The sequence below is a fragment of the Zonotrichia leucophrys genome, chromosome 26, assembly GCF_028769735.1.
Source record: "Zonotrichia leucophrys gambelii isolate GWCS_2022_RI chromosome 26, RI_Zleu_2.0, whole genome shotgun sequence".
Lineage (NCBI taxonomy): Eukaryota > Metazoa > Chordata > Aves > Passeriformes > Passerellidae > Zonotrichia > Zonotrichia leucophrys.
Window position 1 is genome coordinate 6,425,081 of NC_088195.1, and position 18,835 is coordinate 6,443,915.

The 18,835-nt window shown below is 57.1% G+C and overlaps 1 protein-coding gene across 2 annotated transcripts in view; it reads left to right on the forward strand.

Annotated features, from left to right (window-relative positions):
- NAV1 (neuron navigator 1) overlaps positions 1 to 18,835 on the forward strand; it is a 74,054-nt gene that overhangs the window by 13,951 nt on the left and 41,268 nt on the right. Inside the window, exons 3-4 of one of the 2 annotated variants that reach the window (XM_064732853.1) lie at positions 180 to 274; positions 2,372 to 3,088. In XM_064732853.1, coding sequence (XP_064588923.1) covers positions 180 to 274; positions 2,372 to 3,088 — 812 coding nt within the window. Of the gene's footprint in view, positions 1 to 179; positions 275 to 2,183; positions 3,089 to 18,835 lie in introns of those variants that run through there. The other variant, XM_064732854.1, reaches the window with a different exon arrangement.

Genomic DNA, 18,835 nt, shown 5'->3' on the forward strand with positions numbered 1-18,835 from the left:
CATGAGAGGTTGATGTGGGGCAGGGGATGGACTCATTGGGGAATAGGGTGCCCTGGGACCCCTTGCCATGAGACCAGTGTTCCCAGACCATGGCAGAGCCTATAGCTCCAGATTCTCATCTCCTGGGGGTCCCTAGCCAGTTGTCCCTGATCACCCACCCTTACCCCCTCTGCCCACAGGCTGCAGGAGGACCGGGAGCATGAGAGGGCCACGTCCCCGGGTGATGAGTGCTCCAGTCCTGAGAAGGGATCTGACCCCAAGCCCAGAGGCCTGAGTGAGTCCAGAGGGGTTGGTCAGCAGTGGGGGTGTCCTGCTGGGGGGCTGCCGTGACAGTGCCAGGGAACAGAGGCTTGTGCTGGAAGGGGAGCCAGGGCTGGAGGGCAGTGGGGTGTGGGGGAACCCTCACACTGGAGGTGCATCAACTGCCCTGGGAAAGGCTCGTCTGCAGTTCCTGCATCAGGTGACCTCCGTGGCCAAATCCCTACACTGTGAGGAGCACAGGGGACTGACCCCTCTGGGGACGGTGCCAGGACATCACCCCTGCTGGCTCCTTTCCCTCCGCAGTTTCCCGGCGAGCTCCAGGAATGACCCATTTCCAAGGAGCGGCGCGGAGGGACCGGGGGCTGCCCACACCCACCACCGGGTCCCCCCTTTCTCGAGGGCTGAATCCCAACTCCTCGCTGCAATGCCGAGGCCACCTCAGTCCCCTCTGGCGCTTGCTTTGGGGGAGATTTTGGGGAGGCGGGTCCAGGGAGGATGCTGGGGCGGCGGTTGCCAGGGCAGCGGCAGCGCAGGATGGCGGGATGCTCCAGAGATGTGCAGAGAAGGGGAAAAAGAGAGCCGGGAGCTTCACCGGGTGATTTGAAGGGACAGAAGTCGGTCAGATCCACGGTGGCTCCTGGCAGAGCCCGACTCTGACCTGGGGTCACAGCACCTCAGTCAGAGAATAATCAGCGCTGAGCCCTGATTTGGAAAGTGCTGAAGGCAGCGGGAAGCGGGAGGGTGTTCCAGGAGGAAGCAGGAGGGAGCGAGCGGGGCTGGCATGCGCTCAGCGCAGCTGCCCTGCTCCTTGGGGAGCTTTTGGGACAAAGCCGAGCGGGTTCGGCCCCGGGGAAGGGGCCGGATCCTTTCCCTCCCTCCGTGCCTGCTCCAGCTTCCCCTGCCCGCGGCACCTCCCACGACTCGGCCAGAGGGAACAGGGGACATTGGGAGAGCCCAAGAATCACTTCAGCAACCCTGAAAACCACACAACACCCACAGATCTACCCCCAACAACAGGCCCTGCACCCAACAGCCCTCCCCCGAACCCCGAGTGGCTTTGGGGTGCAGCCTGTGCACCCATCCTGCCCCAGCAGCACCTCTTAGTGCAAATCACGCTTTTTTGGGACACCCTTTACTGTCCCAACCGGGTGGAGTTATTTTGGGACTCTTCAGCACTACCATTGAGCCCGGGATCGCCAGGCCGGGGGTGGGCTGGGGGCTCGCACCACCCCCGCTGCTCCCGGCCTTATCTCGGCAGCAGTGATGGGGTCTAATGCAATATTTCCCGGCGGTTGCCATGGCAGCCCGCGTGAGGTCACCAAATAGACTTAATTCACCCCTCCCAAGGGACGGGTAATTAATGAAAAATGATGATAACCAGATCCCACTCCCCTCCTGCCCCCCGCCTTTAATTCCCTAGGATCAGTGGAGAGGCCCTGCTGGGTTTGGGGGCCACAGTGTCCCTCCCGGGATTCCTGAGGCCACCCTGGGCTCTTGCTGCACAATTTGGGGAGAAACGGGGATGTTTTGGCCCCCCTGGGAATGGGTGCGCAGTGTCTAGGTGGGTGTGGGGTCCGTGGCGGGCGGGACAGGGGTGTGAGGGTCCCTTCAGCGCAGGGTGCTGGGCCGTGGGGTCCCCGCGCTGGCTTCATCCGCCTCCCGCCCAGCCCCCGCACGTCCCTGCCTGTGAGGGGCCGTGGTCGCGGGGCCATGGCCGGTCCCGCGCTCGCCCCTCACGCCGCCCCGTGCGCGCTCCCGGGGTCCCGCGCGCTCCCTCCGCCCCGAGCCCGCCGCGCGCGCCCCCGCCCGGCCCCGCCCCGCCGCGCGCGCCCCCTCCCATCCTTGCCCCCCCGCGGGCGCGCGCGCCGCGCCCCGCCCCCTGGCCGCGCCAGAGGAGGGCGGGCCCTTTTTGTTCGCCCCTGACATTCCGCTGGTTCGCAGTGTCCTGCCGGCGGCGGAGCGGCGAGGTGGGGCCGTGCCGCTCGCGCCCCTCTCCCCTCACCCCAGCTCCCCGCCCGCGCCGTCCCCTCCCCGCTCCGCCCCGGCCGGTGGGACGGGCGCTGACGGCGCCTCTCCCTCTCTCTCGCCCGGTGTGTCCTCGGTACCGCAGCAACAGCAGCAGCGCCTGGCGGGTTAAATGGTTGCAGCGCGGGGATGCTGGGGAGCAACCTCAAGAGCCTTCCCGACGTGGAGCTGGGCGAGGAGGAGCGCGGCTTTCGGCGGGGCCCCGACGGCAGCACCGTGATGCCGAAGCGGGCGAAGGCGGCGGCGGCGGCGCCCGCGGGGCCGCGGGGCGCGGAGCTGCGCGTCTTCAAGGCGAGCAGCGCTGAGGGGCGGCTGCCGGCCGGCTCCAACCTGCGCAAGCAGAAGTCGCTCACCAACCTCGCCTTCCTCACCGACGCCGAGAAGAAGCGGCAGCTCTATGAGCCTCGCTGGAGCGACGACATGGCCAAGGCGGCAGCGCCGGGGGCGGCGGCGGCGGGGGGCGGCGGGCGCGGCGGCCCCCGCGGGCGGGACGCGCCCGCCATGTCGCGGAGCCTGTCCCGCTCCGAGCACTCGCTGCTGTCGCCGCGCCCCGCCGCCCCGGCCAAGCCGCCGCCCGCCGGGAAGCCGAGCCGCATCCCCCGCGGGCCCTACGCCGAGGTGAAGCCCCTCAGCAAGGCCCCCGAGGCGGGCGGCGGCGGCAAGTGCGATGACGAGTTGCTGGGCGGCAAGGGGCCGGCGGTGGCGGCGGGCACCGAGGAGAAGCCGTACCTGAAGGTAGACCCCGAGCTGGTGGTGACGGTGCTGGGCGACCTGGAGCAGCTGCTCTTCAGCCAAATGCTGGGTGAGTGCGGCCGGCGCGACCGCCGGGCTCGACGTCGAGATGGGAATGGCCAGAGGTGGCAGCTGGAGGCAGCTGGGCTCCTGGCACTCCGTGAGGACCCGCTGAGGGCGACCTCAGGGTCTTGAAGTGAAGAGAGGCTGAGGGGAAAGGAGTCATCAGCCTCGGTGTCCCCAGGCACTTAGAATCACAGAATGGTTTGGGTTGGAAGAGACATCAAAGCTCATCCTGTTCCACTCCCTGCCATGGGCAAGGACACCTTCCACTAGCCCTGGTTGTTCCCAGCCCTGTCCAACCTGGCCCTGGCCACTGCTGGGGATGGCACAGCCACAGCTTCTCTAGGCAACCTGTGCCAGAGCCTTCCCACCCTCACAGGGAGAATTTCTTCCCAATATCCCATTTACCCCTGCCCTCTGCCAGTGGAAAGCCATTCCCCCTTGTCCTGAAGTCCCACTCCGGATCTCCTGGAGCCCCTTTGGGCACTGAAATGGGCTTTAAGGTCTCCCCAGAGCTTTTTCCAGTCTGAGCATCTCCAGGTCTCCCAGCCTGTCTTGAGAGCAGAGGGGCTCCAGCGCTCAGTGCATCTCCAAGGCGTGCTTGAGGAAAGGTGCTGTTAGCTGCCTCTTGCCTTGGAGGAAAGGCAGTTCCTCCTCACAAGGAGCAGTGGCAGGTGGTGGTGGAGCTTGTCCTCCCCCACGTGTCTTGTCGGCCATCCCTTGTCTCAACACCCACCAAACACGATGGAGGCTGCACAGCCGGGTGCCACAGCTGCTCCCCACCATCAGCGTGGCTCGCCCTGGGGGTGACCTTGGGAAGCTGCTGCTGGAGGTGCTGTGCGAGGGGTTCATGCTGCCGCTCCATTTTGGGCAGATCCTGAGCTCCACTGAGGTCGGGGTCTCCGGCAGAGGAGGGTCTCCAAGGATGCTGCTGCAGGGTTTGCGTGAGCTGATTTCAGGCTGTGGCTGCCTGAAACCTGCTTTGCTATCCCTGTGGGTTTGATCCCTGGCTTGCTGTGTGCATTGTGTGCAGAGTGGGTTTCCATGAGAACAACGAGCACTGGCCCAGAGCTGGCTGTGTCCCAGACCTGGGGACCCAGTGCCCCATCATGGGCTGCAGTGCTGGGTCTCGGTGCAGGTGAGCCCAGCCCTTGCCATTCTCTCGTGCTGCATGCTGGTCTCTAGGAATTGTGGCTGCCTTGGCAGCCCTCTGTTTCCCACTGACACCCCGTCTTCCCTGCATCCCTCAGCAGTGCCTGGGGTCTCGGCTGGGCAGTGACTGTGGGGGCTTGTGGCTCTGAGAGCTGTGCTTGGTCTGGCAAACTGGCATGAGAAGGTGGCAAGGGAGCCGTGCACAGCCATCATGGTGCTCACGGTGCTCAAGCTGGCTGGAAAGCCCTGGTGCTTGGTAGTGGTGGGGGAGCAGCAGTACAGGCAGGACTGGTGTGTCCAGTGCCTTCAAGTTCCCTGCCTGGACCTCTTTTTAGGGCGTTGGGAGTTTCTCTGGTGCTTGAGCTGGCTTGAGATGCCTTGTCCTTGCTGTGTGATGAAGAGAAAGGGGAGAGATTTGCTGTGGCTGGAGCCTGAGGGAAGTGGTTTGGAGATGTGGAGCGAGCTGGAGTGTGCTGGAGCCAGGCACCTGGAAAGCCACACTTGCAGAGTCCACTGCCCTGCATACCCCTGGCTGCTTCAGGAGCCTTTGGGTGTCACAGCCCCAGCTCCAGCAGGGCTCTGGCACAGCGTGCACCAGTGTGTGCTGGCACAGAGGCATGGAGCCTCCCAGAGCACTGCCCTTGGCCCCCAGCCACAGGGCCAGCAGCAGTGCTGTCCTTGGCAGGGTCTGCCCTCATGCTGGGGCATCCCACGGCTCACAAATGGAAGCCACAGGGTGAGCTCGAGGCCTGGGCAGGCAGGCTGTGGGGATGAGCAGGGGGGATGCAGGGGTCAGGCTGGCTGTGGGGGCTCAGGCTGCCCCTGTGGTCCCACAGCTGGGTGTGCAGACATCCATCCTCAGGCCTAATGCTGTGGTAGCACCAGATGCCATGGGAGCAGGGCAGGATTGCAGGAGGATTTGTCACTTAGGGGACTAACAGACTGCCACTCACTGATGTTGGGATGCCTGGGGGAATCTCAGTGTCCCCCCATGATGCTCTGCTCTTAGGTGGGAGTTTCCTCAGCATCCCCAAGAGAAATCCTTGTGGGACTGGCCATGTGGGAGTGACTCCCAGTTGGTGATGCTCTGGAGTACCAGAGATCCAAGAAGGATCTTGTGCACACGCTGAGGAAGATCATGGTTGTGGAAGTGCCCCCAGCAACTGATTTGGTTTCTGGGGTGTTGCCTCCACCTGCATCAGTCAGGGCTGACTTTGACCTTGGGAGGTGTTGAACATCCTTTTGGACTACACTTAGTATCTGAAGACTTGGTCAGCTGGTCTGTGAGGCCCAAACTCTGCTAGATCTGTCCTTTGTGTATTGCCAATAATTTTCCAAGACATATGGACTGGCAGACTTCCTTCAGGGGGGATCAAGGGCTGTGTCCAGAGTTGGATGGGGAGAACATCTGGGGTGGACAGAGCAGGAGCTTCACCCTGCTGAAACTCCCCTTCTATGGGGTTGTACTTGCCACATTTGTGGGAGTTGTGATGTTGAATCACACCTGCTTAGCCAAGCCAGCCATGACCTGGCTCACCCATGCCAGCCTGTGTGGTGGGGATGCCACCAGGAGCCTGGGATGTGGAGAGGAGGGAGCTGTGTGACAGTGGTGTGGCACAACCACAACTCGAGATTGTGTAGACACATGCTGAGCCTCCAGACCCCTTTGCTTGCAATCCAGGCAAATTAACTCTTTCCCAATGGCGATGGTGCCTTCCACAACCTGACTTTCCCAGGAAAAGGTGGAGATGGACCCAGAAGGAATGGGATCCCACGAGAGCTGGATTCAGGAGAGTGGGCTTCACACCATGCCAGGGTTGGTGAGGAGCACCAGGAGAGGGGCTTTCTCCTGGTTGCTACAGGAGATGCTTTGGAGGGAGGAAAGGAAGGTCTTTGCTGTTTTCATCAGTCCCTTTGGCAAACAAAACATCAGCCTGAGCTGTTTGGCAATGTCTGCTGAAGGACACCCTATCCAGAGTGGCATGGAAAGAGCCACAAGCTTGGTTTGTGCTGGGAAGAGAGAGGAAATTGTGGGGACTTCCACCCTCTGCAGATATATATGGTTGTCCTTGAACTGCTGACCTGTGTTGAGAAGCCCATGAGCTCCTGGCCCTGCCAGCCACAGTGGCTTCCAGAGACCTTGTGTGTTCAGTCTCCACCTGAATTCTCATCTCTACCTCACGCTTCTCCTGCCAGAAGCATTCCCCAGCCTCTTGGCCAAAAATACAGTTTATTCAGTCATGGCCAAATGTTACCTCTCATTCAGTCACTGCTGCTGCCTCATGTGTTTGATGCCACTGAAGCCTTTGTAGCTGAACCACGTTTAAAGAGCAGCCTGCGCAAGCCAGGAGAGGTCACGGGCACGCAGCAACCACATGTGCTTTGTAGAGGCTATTTCCATCATCCAAATTACACGTTTTGCATCAACCAAAGGCTGAGGCTTCTCATCAAAACTGCCTGGCAGCTGGGGCTGCTAATTACACCAGTGCCCAGCCACAGGATGAAGGGGACAGAGGGCACATGGCCAGTGTGGTGGAAGAGCTGGCTGTGCAGAGCTCACGCTGCTCGTGTCCACGTGTGATGGACAGGGCTGATCAGGTGCAGGGGCTTTTTTGTACAGGCTGTGCCTGTGGTGCCCGGTGTGATGGTTGCACTTACCTAGAGCTCCCCAGGGCACTTCTGAGATGCTGCAGCTGCTTTCTGCAGCCATTTCCTTGTCCATCTCTTGCTGGATGTGGTGCCTCTTAAGTGGCTGCTAATTCGCATCAACAAGTAAGTGGTCAGTGTTGTGTGGGCCAGAACCCAGGTGGACACACGTGAGGTCTCAGTGGAGATGGTGTTCCCCGAAATGCTCTCTGCAGGAGTCTGCAGCCCTGCCAAACTCTTCAGTTGCAGCTATAACCCATCTCAGTCCTGCAGCCCCCGAGTGGGCCGTGCTGCTCTTCCCCAGCAGGGATGTCCTTGCTGGGCTGTACATAGCCATGGGGAGTTGTAGCTTTGTGGTGCCAACACCCAGGCAGGGCAGAGCCCACTGTGCTCAGGCTGGTGCTGGGTGGGCACTGGGTGCCAGCAGCCCCTCAGTGGTGGGGAGGAGAGCCAAGGGCTGGAATGGGCAGATGGGCTCCGTGACAGGCGGGAGCTCTGTGTTGCATCTGACTCTGGTTTAAAAAGTGAACCACAGTGCAGAAAGGACTGGCATCTGACATGTCCCATGCAAGGACATTCCTGACCCTGGTGGAGATGGGAGCCAAGTTACTCCTTTTTGATTGCCATCCTTGCTGGGAAACACATTGGGTGGGATCAAAGAAGCACTTCTGCCCCATGGCATTCCTCCCTCTGCCCCACGTTGTTCCTGCTGGTTTAATTAAGCACTAATGTGGCCCTGGCAGTGCTGGGCAGCAGTAGCCAGGCTCCCTGGCAGGAGACCATGAGGAGGTCAGAGACCAAGTAGCTCTTCACAGCAATGAGAGCGGGTTATTGCCTCGTAAAGTGCTGCGGCTGTCCTGATACCACTAATGATATTCCTCTCTTAAGGTCCCTGTGTGACAGCATCTGAGTGACGAGGTCATTGGGATGGGGATTTATTTCCCTTTGCCCACAGAGCTGGACTCCTGCCTTTGGGGTAATAGTGAGGAGGAAGGGGAGTGGTACACAGTTGTATTGCTACTTCCAGCCTGCTCTCAGGAGCTGACAGCGAATAGTAGATGTCTGCTTTCTCCAGCTGAGATGGCTGCAGTGACTGGGGAGAAGATCTGGAAATGGGATCCAAGGGCCACCCCAGAGCTTCTGCTGAAGTTGTTTGGGATATGCTCTGTTCCCAGTGACTATGGCAGTGTGGAAAAAGGGCTGAGAAAAAAATAAATCCAGATTTGTCTTTCAAAATTTCCTGTGGAAAGGTAGCAGAGCAAACACTTGAAAACAAACATATTTGTGGATGCACTACTGAAAGAACGTTCTCCCCAAAGAGCCTGAAAATCCCTGATTTTGCAAATGGGGCTTTCACAGTGACTGCTTATATCTCGCCCCCAAATCCAACATGGCTAAAAAGAAAATATGCAAATGAATAGAAAATTGTGGAAAATCTGGAAGTGCTATTTGGGATCTGCTGATGGGATGTGACCACAGTGGGACGTGGGTGATGCCTCCTCAAGGTTTTACAATCCCATGGGTGTGACTGCTGAGTGCTGCTGGGTCCGTCCACCCATGGCTCCTGCCTGGTCCCGGTGCCTCATGAGCAGCTTGCTTCTGTGTGGGGGGCACTTGGAGAATCATGGGCAGTTCTGGGTCCTTCTGGAGACCGTCTTCCACATGCCTCTGTTCCCAGCTTTGTGTATTTGGCTGCTCATGCTGTGGCATGTATCTCTGTGCCCACAGCACTCCCTTGTCACAAGTCCCCCCACCATCAATGTCCATTTAGATTCCCAGCTCTTTGTCTTCCTGTGCAGCTTCCCATGGTGCCAGCAAACAATGTCCCTGGTCCCTTCTACCTGCAGAACCCCCTGCCCACTCTCACTTGAGCATCTGAGGACAGCCCTTGGCTTATGCTTGTGCCCATTGCATGGGGGAGGATTTGTTCCAGCTCAGCACAGAATCAGAGCCTGCACCCTCTGAGGTGTGTAAGCTGTGAGTGATGCCAGTGCCAGCCTGTTTGCTGTGACCAGCATGTGCCTCCTGGCTTCCCTGGCTCAGCTGTGGCTGTGACAGGGCAGTAGCTGTAGGGCTGCAGTCTTAGGATCAGGATTGCCTGGCTGTGTGCTGTCAGGTGGACCCACTGGCACATCCCCTGAATCAGTCACTTGTCTGGTGCAGAGTGTCTTTTGTGGCACTGTGCTTGTGGCTTTTGGTGTCCTGAACATACAGTCAGTGTCCTGCACACAATGTGCATGTGTGGTGTTCCTGGTCCTGGTGACTGCAGTGTCCTGGGCTCTGTGTGTGTGGTGTTCCTGGTACTGGTGCCAGTGGTGTCCCATGGCCATATGTGTGCTGTTCCTGGTACCAGTGACAGTGATGTCCTGGGCTCTGTGTGTGCAGTGTTCCTGGTACTGGTGGCAATGGTGAAGCTGCTGAGCCTGGATCAGCTCCCTGGGTGGAGTGGGGATGGCTGTGTCCCTCTGTGGTGTCTGAGTCCTTGTCCTCTCCAGGCTTCACACCTTGGCTGTGTCTCCTGCAGAGCTGGGGACACAGGGGAGCAGACAATGGTGCTGTTCTGCCATATCCCCCACCCTGCAGAGTCACGTCCTCCTCCAGACACACCGAGCAGCTCTCCCGGGGGAGCCAGGGAAGGGGTTGCCAGTTCCCTGCCTGGAAAGCAGTGAGCTTGGGAGGGTAGAGGATGTGTGAGGCTCACAGCTCGGCTGGGAGGCTCAGTGTTGCCTCGTGGTGGGGTGGAGGGGCAAAAGGGAGAGCAGGGCTTGCCCAGGCTGCTGCATTGCAGCTCGGAGCACGGAGCTGAGCAGGAGGGGAGCTGGGAAGGCAGGGATGCTGCAGCCGTGAAGCTGGGAAGTCAGGGGATGCTGCATTGCAGAGCTGAGATTAGAAGCTGTGCAAATGGAGATGTGCTTGTGTCAGGGTGGGTGTGACACTGAGGTGCCCAGTGCCCACTGATTTGCTGGTCCTTCCTCTAATCCAGTTCTTCCACATTTTGTTTCATGCCAGCTTTTCTCTCATTCCTTGTGCTGGTATTTGTCTTGTTCAATTGAGGGCATAATGTATTTTTTATTACTTCAGGAGGAGGACTGAGATTCATCTCCCACTGAAGGACCTGCTGGAATCCACACAGAGGAGCTGAGCAGAAGCTCAGCACGTTTGGTCAGGACATTTTCCTCGCTCCTGGGAGCAGCCATGGATCGGGGAGGTGGCTCCAGAGCCTTGTGGCCCTGGCACAGCATGGCATGTGAGCTCCCTGGAGGGGGGACCTGGGCAGACCTTGGGCACACACGTGCTCCCATGCTGCCCAGTGAAATGCAGATGTGTCCTGCAGCTGGACATGTGCCTCCACCTCTGTGAACATGTGAGCATGCCAGAGCATTGGGAGCACAGGATTTTCCACCTGGCATAGGTATCAGTGATTCTTAATCACTCCACATTGCTCTGGTGTTGTGTCAGCCTTGTTGTCTCTCTTCTTAGCAGTCCTGCTCATCCAGAGGTGGGCACTTTGCAGTCCTCCTCTGTACCTGTGAGGGTCTGGCCTCAAGCATCCCTGTGAAATTACAGAAAGATTTTATGGCAAATCCAGAAATTAGCGTCTGAAGATGTAAGGTAGGGCTGCTCTGCCTTCCCCTCAGGCTGGATCTTGCCCGGTGGGCAGGGAGGGGATGGTGAGCTGGCTAGGAGGGACCCAGGAGGTGCCTTTCAGTGGGGAACTGAAATTGAGGGTTTGGGCTGCGCTCTCGGAGCCGCGGTTCCCCGGCAGGTTGGGAGCCTGACTCGCAGCCACAGGTGACGCAGCGGGAGCGCCGGGCGCTGCGCCAGCTCCCGGGCTCACCCGCCCTCGGCTGCCTTCGGCTCTGGGATCACAGCCTCTCGTGCTTGGTGAGCTGGAAGGATGGCATCAGATCCTTGCTGAAGCTGCTGGAGGTTCTGGTTGTTTTCATGTAAGCCAGAAGAATGGGCAGAACTGTGCTGTGGGTGCTGCAGCCTGTGCTGTGTGAGCTGGAGGGGAAATTATAGAACCATAGGATGGACTGGGTTAAACCATTAAAGATCATCTTGCTCCAATCCCTGCCACAGGCCAGGACACCTTCCACTAGCCCAGGTTGCTCTAAGTCCCATCAAACGTGACCTTGAACATTTCCAGGGATGGGGCAGCCACAGCTTCTCTGGGCATCCTATGGCAGGGCCTCACTACCCTCACAGGGAAGAATTTCTTCCTGATCTTCTAGTCCACCTCTAGTCTCCATTCAATATAAAACTGTTCCCCCTAACTGCAGCATGGCAGATGGGTAGTACCATATCTTTAGCATTGGAGAAATGTAGAACCACCTTTATTTCTCATGCCAACCCTGCAGGCTTGGTGTCTGGAGAAGCTGCATATCCCACCTCTGTTCATCTTAAGCAAGGTTGTGTCATCAAGAGTGACAAAGCTGGCAGTGAGACCCTGTAACCAGATAAGCTTTTTCAAGAGCACCCAGTCATGGCCAAACCTAGCCCTTACTGGTTCTGTTGGGAGCCCAGACTGCCTGAAGCTCACACCTCTGCTTCGTCATGGGCCTCAAGCGTCCCTGGCACTGGCACTGCCCCAGCCTGGCACTCCCAGTTCCACAAGCTGGCTTGAAGCACGTTCTGAGCTGTGGTGCAGGTACAACTCTGTTGCTGGCTATTTATAGTGTGTGAGCTTCAGCACTGCTGTGCACTGAGAATAACTCACTGAGGAGACACTTCTCAAAATCACACGTCCGTCGCCCATGCGCAGCGTCATCGTCTCAGCTTCCCACATGGCAGCTTGGGGCTTGTCTTGGTGCTGTGCCAGCCCAGTTTGATACTAAAAGGGGTTTACCCTGGTGTTTTTCTGGCCTGGAGATTCAGCTGGTTAATTATGGCAGGGTTTTCTTGTCAGGACATCATCAGCTTTTGCAGGGAGTGTGGTGAGGGGCAGTTTGGGCTCTGTAAAACCCATCTCACAGAGAGCAGCCCTTTCATGGCCCAGCATGGGAGATGTAGGCAGGGAGGGATGTGCATGGGGAATGCAGGAACCTGCTCTTCGGGCTGGAACCTGTGATGATGAAACCCATCAGCTGAACAAACCCCTGAGGCTGGAAGTGTTAGGCCTGCCGGGGTATTTCCAGTTCACTTTATCTCTGGCCTGGTGTTGAATTTCCAAGCTGATGCAAACAAGTGGAAGCGCAGATAGCGGCTAATTCACATTGATCCCTGCGATGCTGGAGCTCCCGAGGTGAGCTGGGGCTGGCAGGAAATGTGCTCTGGGCCATTCCATGGGGCCAGCACGTCCCTCCCCGGCTGTTTCCCGGTGTGCTGCCGCAGGGCACACGTGTTCAGCCTCGTGGATGCTTGCTCCCACATCCCGAGGTTTCTCCCGGCTTTGGTGGTTCAGAGGCCTGAGGCAGCAGTGCCAGGGTGGGTACAGAGTCATGGGCTAGCCTGGCAGTGCTGAAATCAGCTAAGGCAGGGTTGTTTTGGCAGGCTCCAGGGTGGGAGCACTGCTTTGTGGGAGGGGAGACAAGTTCCCCTCATCTTAAAAGCAGGGAGAAAGGCATTTGACAGATTCTGGCTGGAAACTGGGACAGTCCAGCCCTGCCAGGGCAGGGCCAACATGGAGCCAAGCATGCTGAGGCCACCATTGGCACAGGACCCCTGGGCACCCAGCTGTGGCCTTTCACAGCCACCTTGCATTGCCCTTCACTGCACCAAGAGAGTGACGAGGAGATGGCTCCAAACCCCCAACAGGCAGTGCAGAGCCAAGGGAAATAATGAAGTTCAGCTTCCTCATCTCAGCAGGGAGGACAGACAGATGATGTCCTGCAAACTTCTGCTGCCGTGAGCCCAGAGGAGCGTGTGCTGAATCCTGAGGAGCTGGACTTGCACTGCAGCTGAACTGTGCAGGGCTTGAGGTTTGTGCAGACTGAAGGATGGGAGGAAATTGAGTCTGGCTCTGTTTGGCTTGGTGCTTTCTGTCCTGCTGGATCAGGGCAGGGCTGCTGGAGGGAAACAGCTGTGGAGAGTCAATGGGGACAGCCCAGGGCTTTTCTCTGGGGCTGCCCCATTCCCTGGGTATGCTGAAAGGTGGCTGCCCTGCATCCTGCCTCTCCCAGACCCCAGCTTCATGAAAAAATGTAACAAAACCCTTCCAGGGAATCGGAGTCACCCTGTACAGGCTGTGCATTGCACACCAGGGTGGGCAGTGAAGAGAGGACCTGGGGGCAGAGGTGCCAGTTGGCACCTGTTGGCTCCTCGTGGTTTCTGTCCCAGACAATGTGTACGTAGGCTCGGTGGGGTTAAAATCCATCCTGGCCTGGAGAAGTGTGACTGCTGGCCAAGGGGAAGTACCAGCATTTGCCTGACTCTGAGCAGGCCTGAGTCTTCTCTGCCTCAGGCTGTTCATTGCCTGGAGCTCACAGCTCATCAGTTTAAGGTCCTTTGGTAAATTCCATTTTGGTGTCTCATCCCGGGTTGTGTGAGGCTGGATTTATCACTGTCTGGACTCCTGTCTCCTACTGTCGGTGGTTGGATGCATCGAAAGCTGACTGTATCCTGACCCTGTGGGGAGGAGCAGTGCCCAGGACCTACCCCAGGCCTCTTGCTCCTCAGCTCTGTGCCAGCAGTGCCATGGGCATGGCTGGGATGGGGCAGTGAGGGGGCCTGCCCTATGTTGTCCCTCACCTTTCTCCCCAGGGCTCTGCCCTGTGCCCCAGCAGTGGCAGGGATTGCTGTGAGGCCAAAGCTGGTGTCCTTCAACACTCCAGGCTGAGTACAGCAGCTGTTTGGGGGCTGATTCACCAGCAGAGCGAGACCCTCCCTCCTTACAGGCTGCATCATCTGGAGGAGGGCAGACTGTCCAGCAGCAGCACCTCCAGCCATCTCATTTCCATTTCCCTGAGCCCTTTTAGCTGTGCTTTTGCTGTGCTGTGCCAAACAGCGTCCCAGGATTGCTGAAGCACTAATATCCATCATCTGGCCGCGGTCTGCAGAGCACTCAGAAATTTGGTGATATTTTCAGTGAAGTTTTCCAAGCTGAGCTTATTGGCTCATGGGCATCTGCTCCCAGATGGAGAACATGTGGCTGATTCCTGCAAGGGGAGGGGAATGGCCCCACTCATAAAGCAGCATGGGGGATGAGTGAGGGAATCTCATCCTGGAGCCTGTGAGACGCTTTCAGGACTGTGCAGAGTCGGGCCTGGAGGTTGGGCTTTTAAAGCTGCTCCTCTGAAAGCAGAATCTGCAGTGAGAGGTCACTCATCAGATATTATGGTGGGGAAAATACAGTAACCTGGAGGCAGGATTTGATCTCAGCTCAGCTGCTGTTTGTGCCACTGGGCACTTCCCACCTGTTCACTCTCAAAAATGAACAGCAGGTAACTGGTGCAAACAGTCCCTGTGCTAAAATCAAAATGGGTGAAACTCTGGGGGTTCCTGCAAACCTCCCTGCCTGGAACTGAGAAAGGAGCACTGGCTAAATGTAATGGCACACGAACCCTGAGCTCCAAATCAAAAGTAAATTTACAAAGCAGCTTTTCCTGCCTCACATTCCCAGGTGGAGCAGGGTAATGCGTTTCCAAGCCCAGCTGCTCTGTGCTGCAGCAATGACCAGCAGAGCTCTCTTTGCTCCATTCCCCATTTGTCCATTGCTGCCTTCCAGGGGCAGAGGTGCGGGTTTATTTTGTGGCTGAGATTCTCATTCCCTTTGTGGGTATAAAGCAAATTGTGTTTGGTTGACATTCTCTGTAACTTCAAAGTCAAATAAAATCTGGGTTGCCAGCTTCTTTTTGTGTTTCAGGAGATGCCTGTTTTCCATCCCAAACCTTCCATGTTTTGCAGCTCAATAGCACATCCCAGACAATGGCTTTAGAAATCAGACGCCTGCATTTTGGGCCCACAGTGCTGAGGCAACGCCAAGTGGTGCATGGGGTGCCAGAATTTGTGCACATGGGGAGAGAGAAGGAGGAGGACAAAAAACTTGCTCTGATGGGATGTTTCCACAGAGATCATGGTAATGATCTTCCATTTCCATATAGCTTTTCATCCTCTGGCACAGTGTGCTCACTCGTAAGCCGATGCTGCTGCACACATCCTGTGTGGAGAGCGCAGCAGCTGTCCTCAAAAATCATGTTGTAAGAGGGAAGCTCTGGAACAGCAGAGAGGGATCTGCCTAGGGTGAGAGTGGCTGCAGGGATGCAGGAAGGAGATTAGGAAGAAATGCATTACTCTAAGTGTGGTCAGGCCCTGGCACAGGTTGCCCAGAGAAGCTGTGGCTGTGCCAGCCCTGGAAGTGTTCAGGGTCAGGGTGGATGGGGCTTGGAGGAGCCTGGTTGGGTAGGAGGTGTTAGGTTGAGATGGACTTTGAGGTCTCTTCCAACCTGAACTGTTCTGTGGTGATTCTGTGTCCCTGCACCACTGGCTAGGGGAGCACCCTTGCTGCTGTGCAAACACCATCTTAGTCCTTTCCCAAATGAGCATCCCCTGTGGGGTGTGCCTCACATCAGCCAGAGTCCAGCTCGGAGCTGTGCCATGGGCAGACACCAGCTGGCACTTGTCTTTGTGGAGTGAGAGCCCTGTCAGGAGCTGGGAGCAGCAGCTGGGGTTTGTGGTCAGTGCAGGCTGCATCCCACACCGACACCCAGGGTTCTTTTCTTGCCTCATCCATCCCTTTTTCCCCTGGTTGCCATGGTAGAGGAGCTGTTAGGCCATGGAGGATCACAGAACTCTGAGGAGGGTCAGTGAGGCCGTGTCTGCTGCTGGAGTGTGCAGGAGGTTGGTTAACATTCAGTATTCCCTTGTCCTTCCAAGTGCCTCTTGCTTTCCAAGAGCAGGGAGGTGAGTCTGGAAGCTCTTCTTCTCCCCTGTGCTGAGATGGGTTTGCAAAAGCTACAGTTTCTTCTGCCTTTTTTTTTCCCACCCTCTTTTCCTGCCCAGGCATTTTTCCCTGATCTGATGAATTTTTAAACAAAAACATGGTGAGGAGAGAACAGGAGAGAGGGGAGAAAACCCAGGAGAGGATATGAGGAAAAAACCTCTGTTTTCCAAATCAGAGTGATTGCAAGTGGAAGTGAAAGTTTAGGTTGTGTTTTTAATTTGAAAGTTCCAACTAATTTTAAGTCACTTTATTGACAGGAGAAAATACCTTTCCTAATACTCTTTTTAATAAACTCCTGTTTTACAAGTAGAAATAATAGTAGTTGGTTGAAAAATACCATGAAATTATGGAAGTAAAAGGCAGCTGCTGTGCTCTGTAATTCCCCCTGGCTGTGCTGGGGGTCAGTGCTCCCTGGAGGTGGGGACTGAGGAGTGGGTGAGACAGACCCACCTGCAGATGCCTCTGGATGCTTGTCTGCCTGTGCACAGGGATTGCAGGTTGATCACCCACACATGGTCACTTTGCACAGGGCAGAATGTGGGCAGGTGTGGTTCCTTGCCTGGACTTGGGGTGCAGTGGGTCAGAATTTGGTCCAAATTGGAGCCTTCCAGCTGAAGTACCAGCTGGTTAGTGCTGGAGAAAGTGGAAGAAGGCAAGAGGGAGCACAAGGATGGAGGGGAGAGGTGGAGATAGGAGGGGAGGTTGGCTCACTGAGCTAAGCATCACCATTGAGCGCAAATCCCATCACCAGGAGGGCTTGTCCTGCTCCATAAGCCAAGCTCTGACCTGCGAAAGTTTGAATCATCGATCGATGAAGTTGTGAGATCTCATGGACACCTTTTTGTGCCATGCCTTGTCCCTCCACTGTGTCCCACTGACACCAAGGCCAGGGCCCAGCCCTGGCACCAGCCACTCTTGCTGCCTGCGTCAGGCCAGGCTGGTTTCTCACAACTTTCACCTTGGCAGGTAGATTGAGTGTTGTTGGAAAAGCAGCTGGTTGCTGGAAATCCACTGCTGTCACACTGTGCAGAGCAGAGAGGGCTCCTTGCAGATCTCATTGTATTTCAGGCTGGAAAAGAAAAAGAAACACTTTGTGGTAATTTTTTCAATGACTTTCCATTTTTTTTTTCTTGGTAAGCTGTCTGCAATCACTTACAGTGTTCCTGAAGGGATTAATTACTCACTGGAGCTCATTGTGCGTATTTCATATTCTGAACTGTTGGATGTGGTGTCTGCCTTGGATCGAGCGAGGGGTCACATGGCATTTCTTTTTCCATCCTTTTTCCCCTATTCTGTTCTATCTGTCAGGCTCCTGGTGTGAACGCTCCCCATTGCTGCTGCGGTGGGTGCTCGGTCAGTGCGCCGCACGTGATCCTGATTTCCCTGCTCTGAGCTGCTTTTTCAAGGGAGTGCAGCCAGAATAAGACAAATTGCTTCCTTGTTTGAGTGACTTTTGGCTGATGCTTTCCCCCCAAGCTGTAGTGTTGGCTCGGTTCTCTTGCAGCAGTTGTGGCTCTGGGCTGTGCATCGTCAGTGCTTGGACAGGCCCCCAGAGCGAATTTGGGGGGAAGAGCTCAAAGCACATTGCAGAGCTGCTTCCCACGGCGAAGAGGGCTTGTGCTGTGCAGGCAGCCATTGCATGGAGCTGAGATATTCTTAGAGAAGATAAATCCCAGCTGCAGTGCTGCCAGGGACCCCTCTGCGCCATCCCTGAAGCGTGGCACTCCCAGGAGGGCCTGCCTGTGGGACGGTGTGCGCTGGCGCTGGGACAGCTCAGGGAATGGCATTGTCTCGAGCTTGGCTGGGGATCCCAGCTGTCCAAGTTGGGGCTGTAACTCCCTGTGCTCTCAGCACGCTTAAAGGGATCCTGCAGCCTGCAGGGGATGGGGCTTGTGTGTGTGTGGGGTCCAGAGGTGAGTGGCTGCTCTCCCATTGTGCCTGGAGGCTCATGGCTGCTGTCATCACATGTCCCTCAGCTCCTGGTGTTGGCAGGTGCATTGTGAGGGCAGCCACGGGAGCTGCACAGGGGAAAGTCCAGAGGATACACTGAAATCCCTTTGATTGGCATTGGTGTCTGATTGGGAGCATTTTCCACCCTGTCCATCCCACGTACTGCCAGGCCCCCAGTAAAATCTGGAGTTGTAGGTGGAACAGCAGCTCTTTGCATAGAACAGTAGGGTGTGTCAGCATCCCTTCACTCACTAACGCAGGTGGGGGAGGTAAAGCACACTGCCTCCATGCCAGCCCCTAGCCCCTGGGCAAGGACCAAGTGGTGACTCCCACAAAGCTTTCTGGTCCCAAGCATGCCCTTCCCTCCTGTGGCACAAATAGATTTCCCGAAGGAGACAGGACCTTCCTTCTCTGCAAATCACCTTTAGTGGGAAAAGCACAAGTGCTGCTCAAGAAAACCTTTCCCTGGTGGGGGGGACTCTCCGAGTGTGCTTTGAGAGAGGGAGCAGGTCTGGAAGCAGTTGGAGGATGGTGTGGGCCGGCACCAGGAGTGGGGAACCATCAGTGCTAAGAATAGAGAGTTTATCTGCATCCCTCCCCCTGTGAAGGGTGCTCGAGGCACTGTGCAGCAATTAACACAAGTTTGTAATAACACTGCTGGCAGATTGGCTGTGCCGCCTTTGGAGGTGGTGTCGAGTTTGGCTGAGTATGGATGGGGAGGCTGCTGCTGCTGAGCTCCCCAGCACACACCCAGCGTGTCCCTGGCACAGGGATGGGAGGCACTGCTGTGGGGCAGCAGGATGGAGCCCTGGGTGCTGGGTGTGGAGCCCCAGGATGGGGAGAGATGTGGGGCTGGTGCTGCTCCTGGCTCCAGTGGGTCAGGTACCTTTCCCAGGGAAGTTTGGAGGAGCAGGTAACAAGGCCAGCAGAGGTGATGGCAATGCTGGTGGGGAGGGGAGCAAGCTGAGGGCTGTGGCAGGGCATGATGCTCTGTACCCCCTGACTGCAGTGAGGGTGGCCCTGGGGAGCTGGCACAGCGGGCAGGGGAGATCATCTGCACTGATCAGGATCACCCCATGCTCCCCACTGAGTTAGCAGGGTGCCTCATCCTGCTTCTGGGCAGGG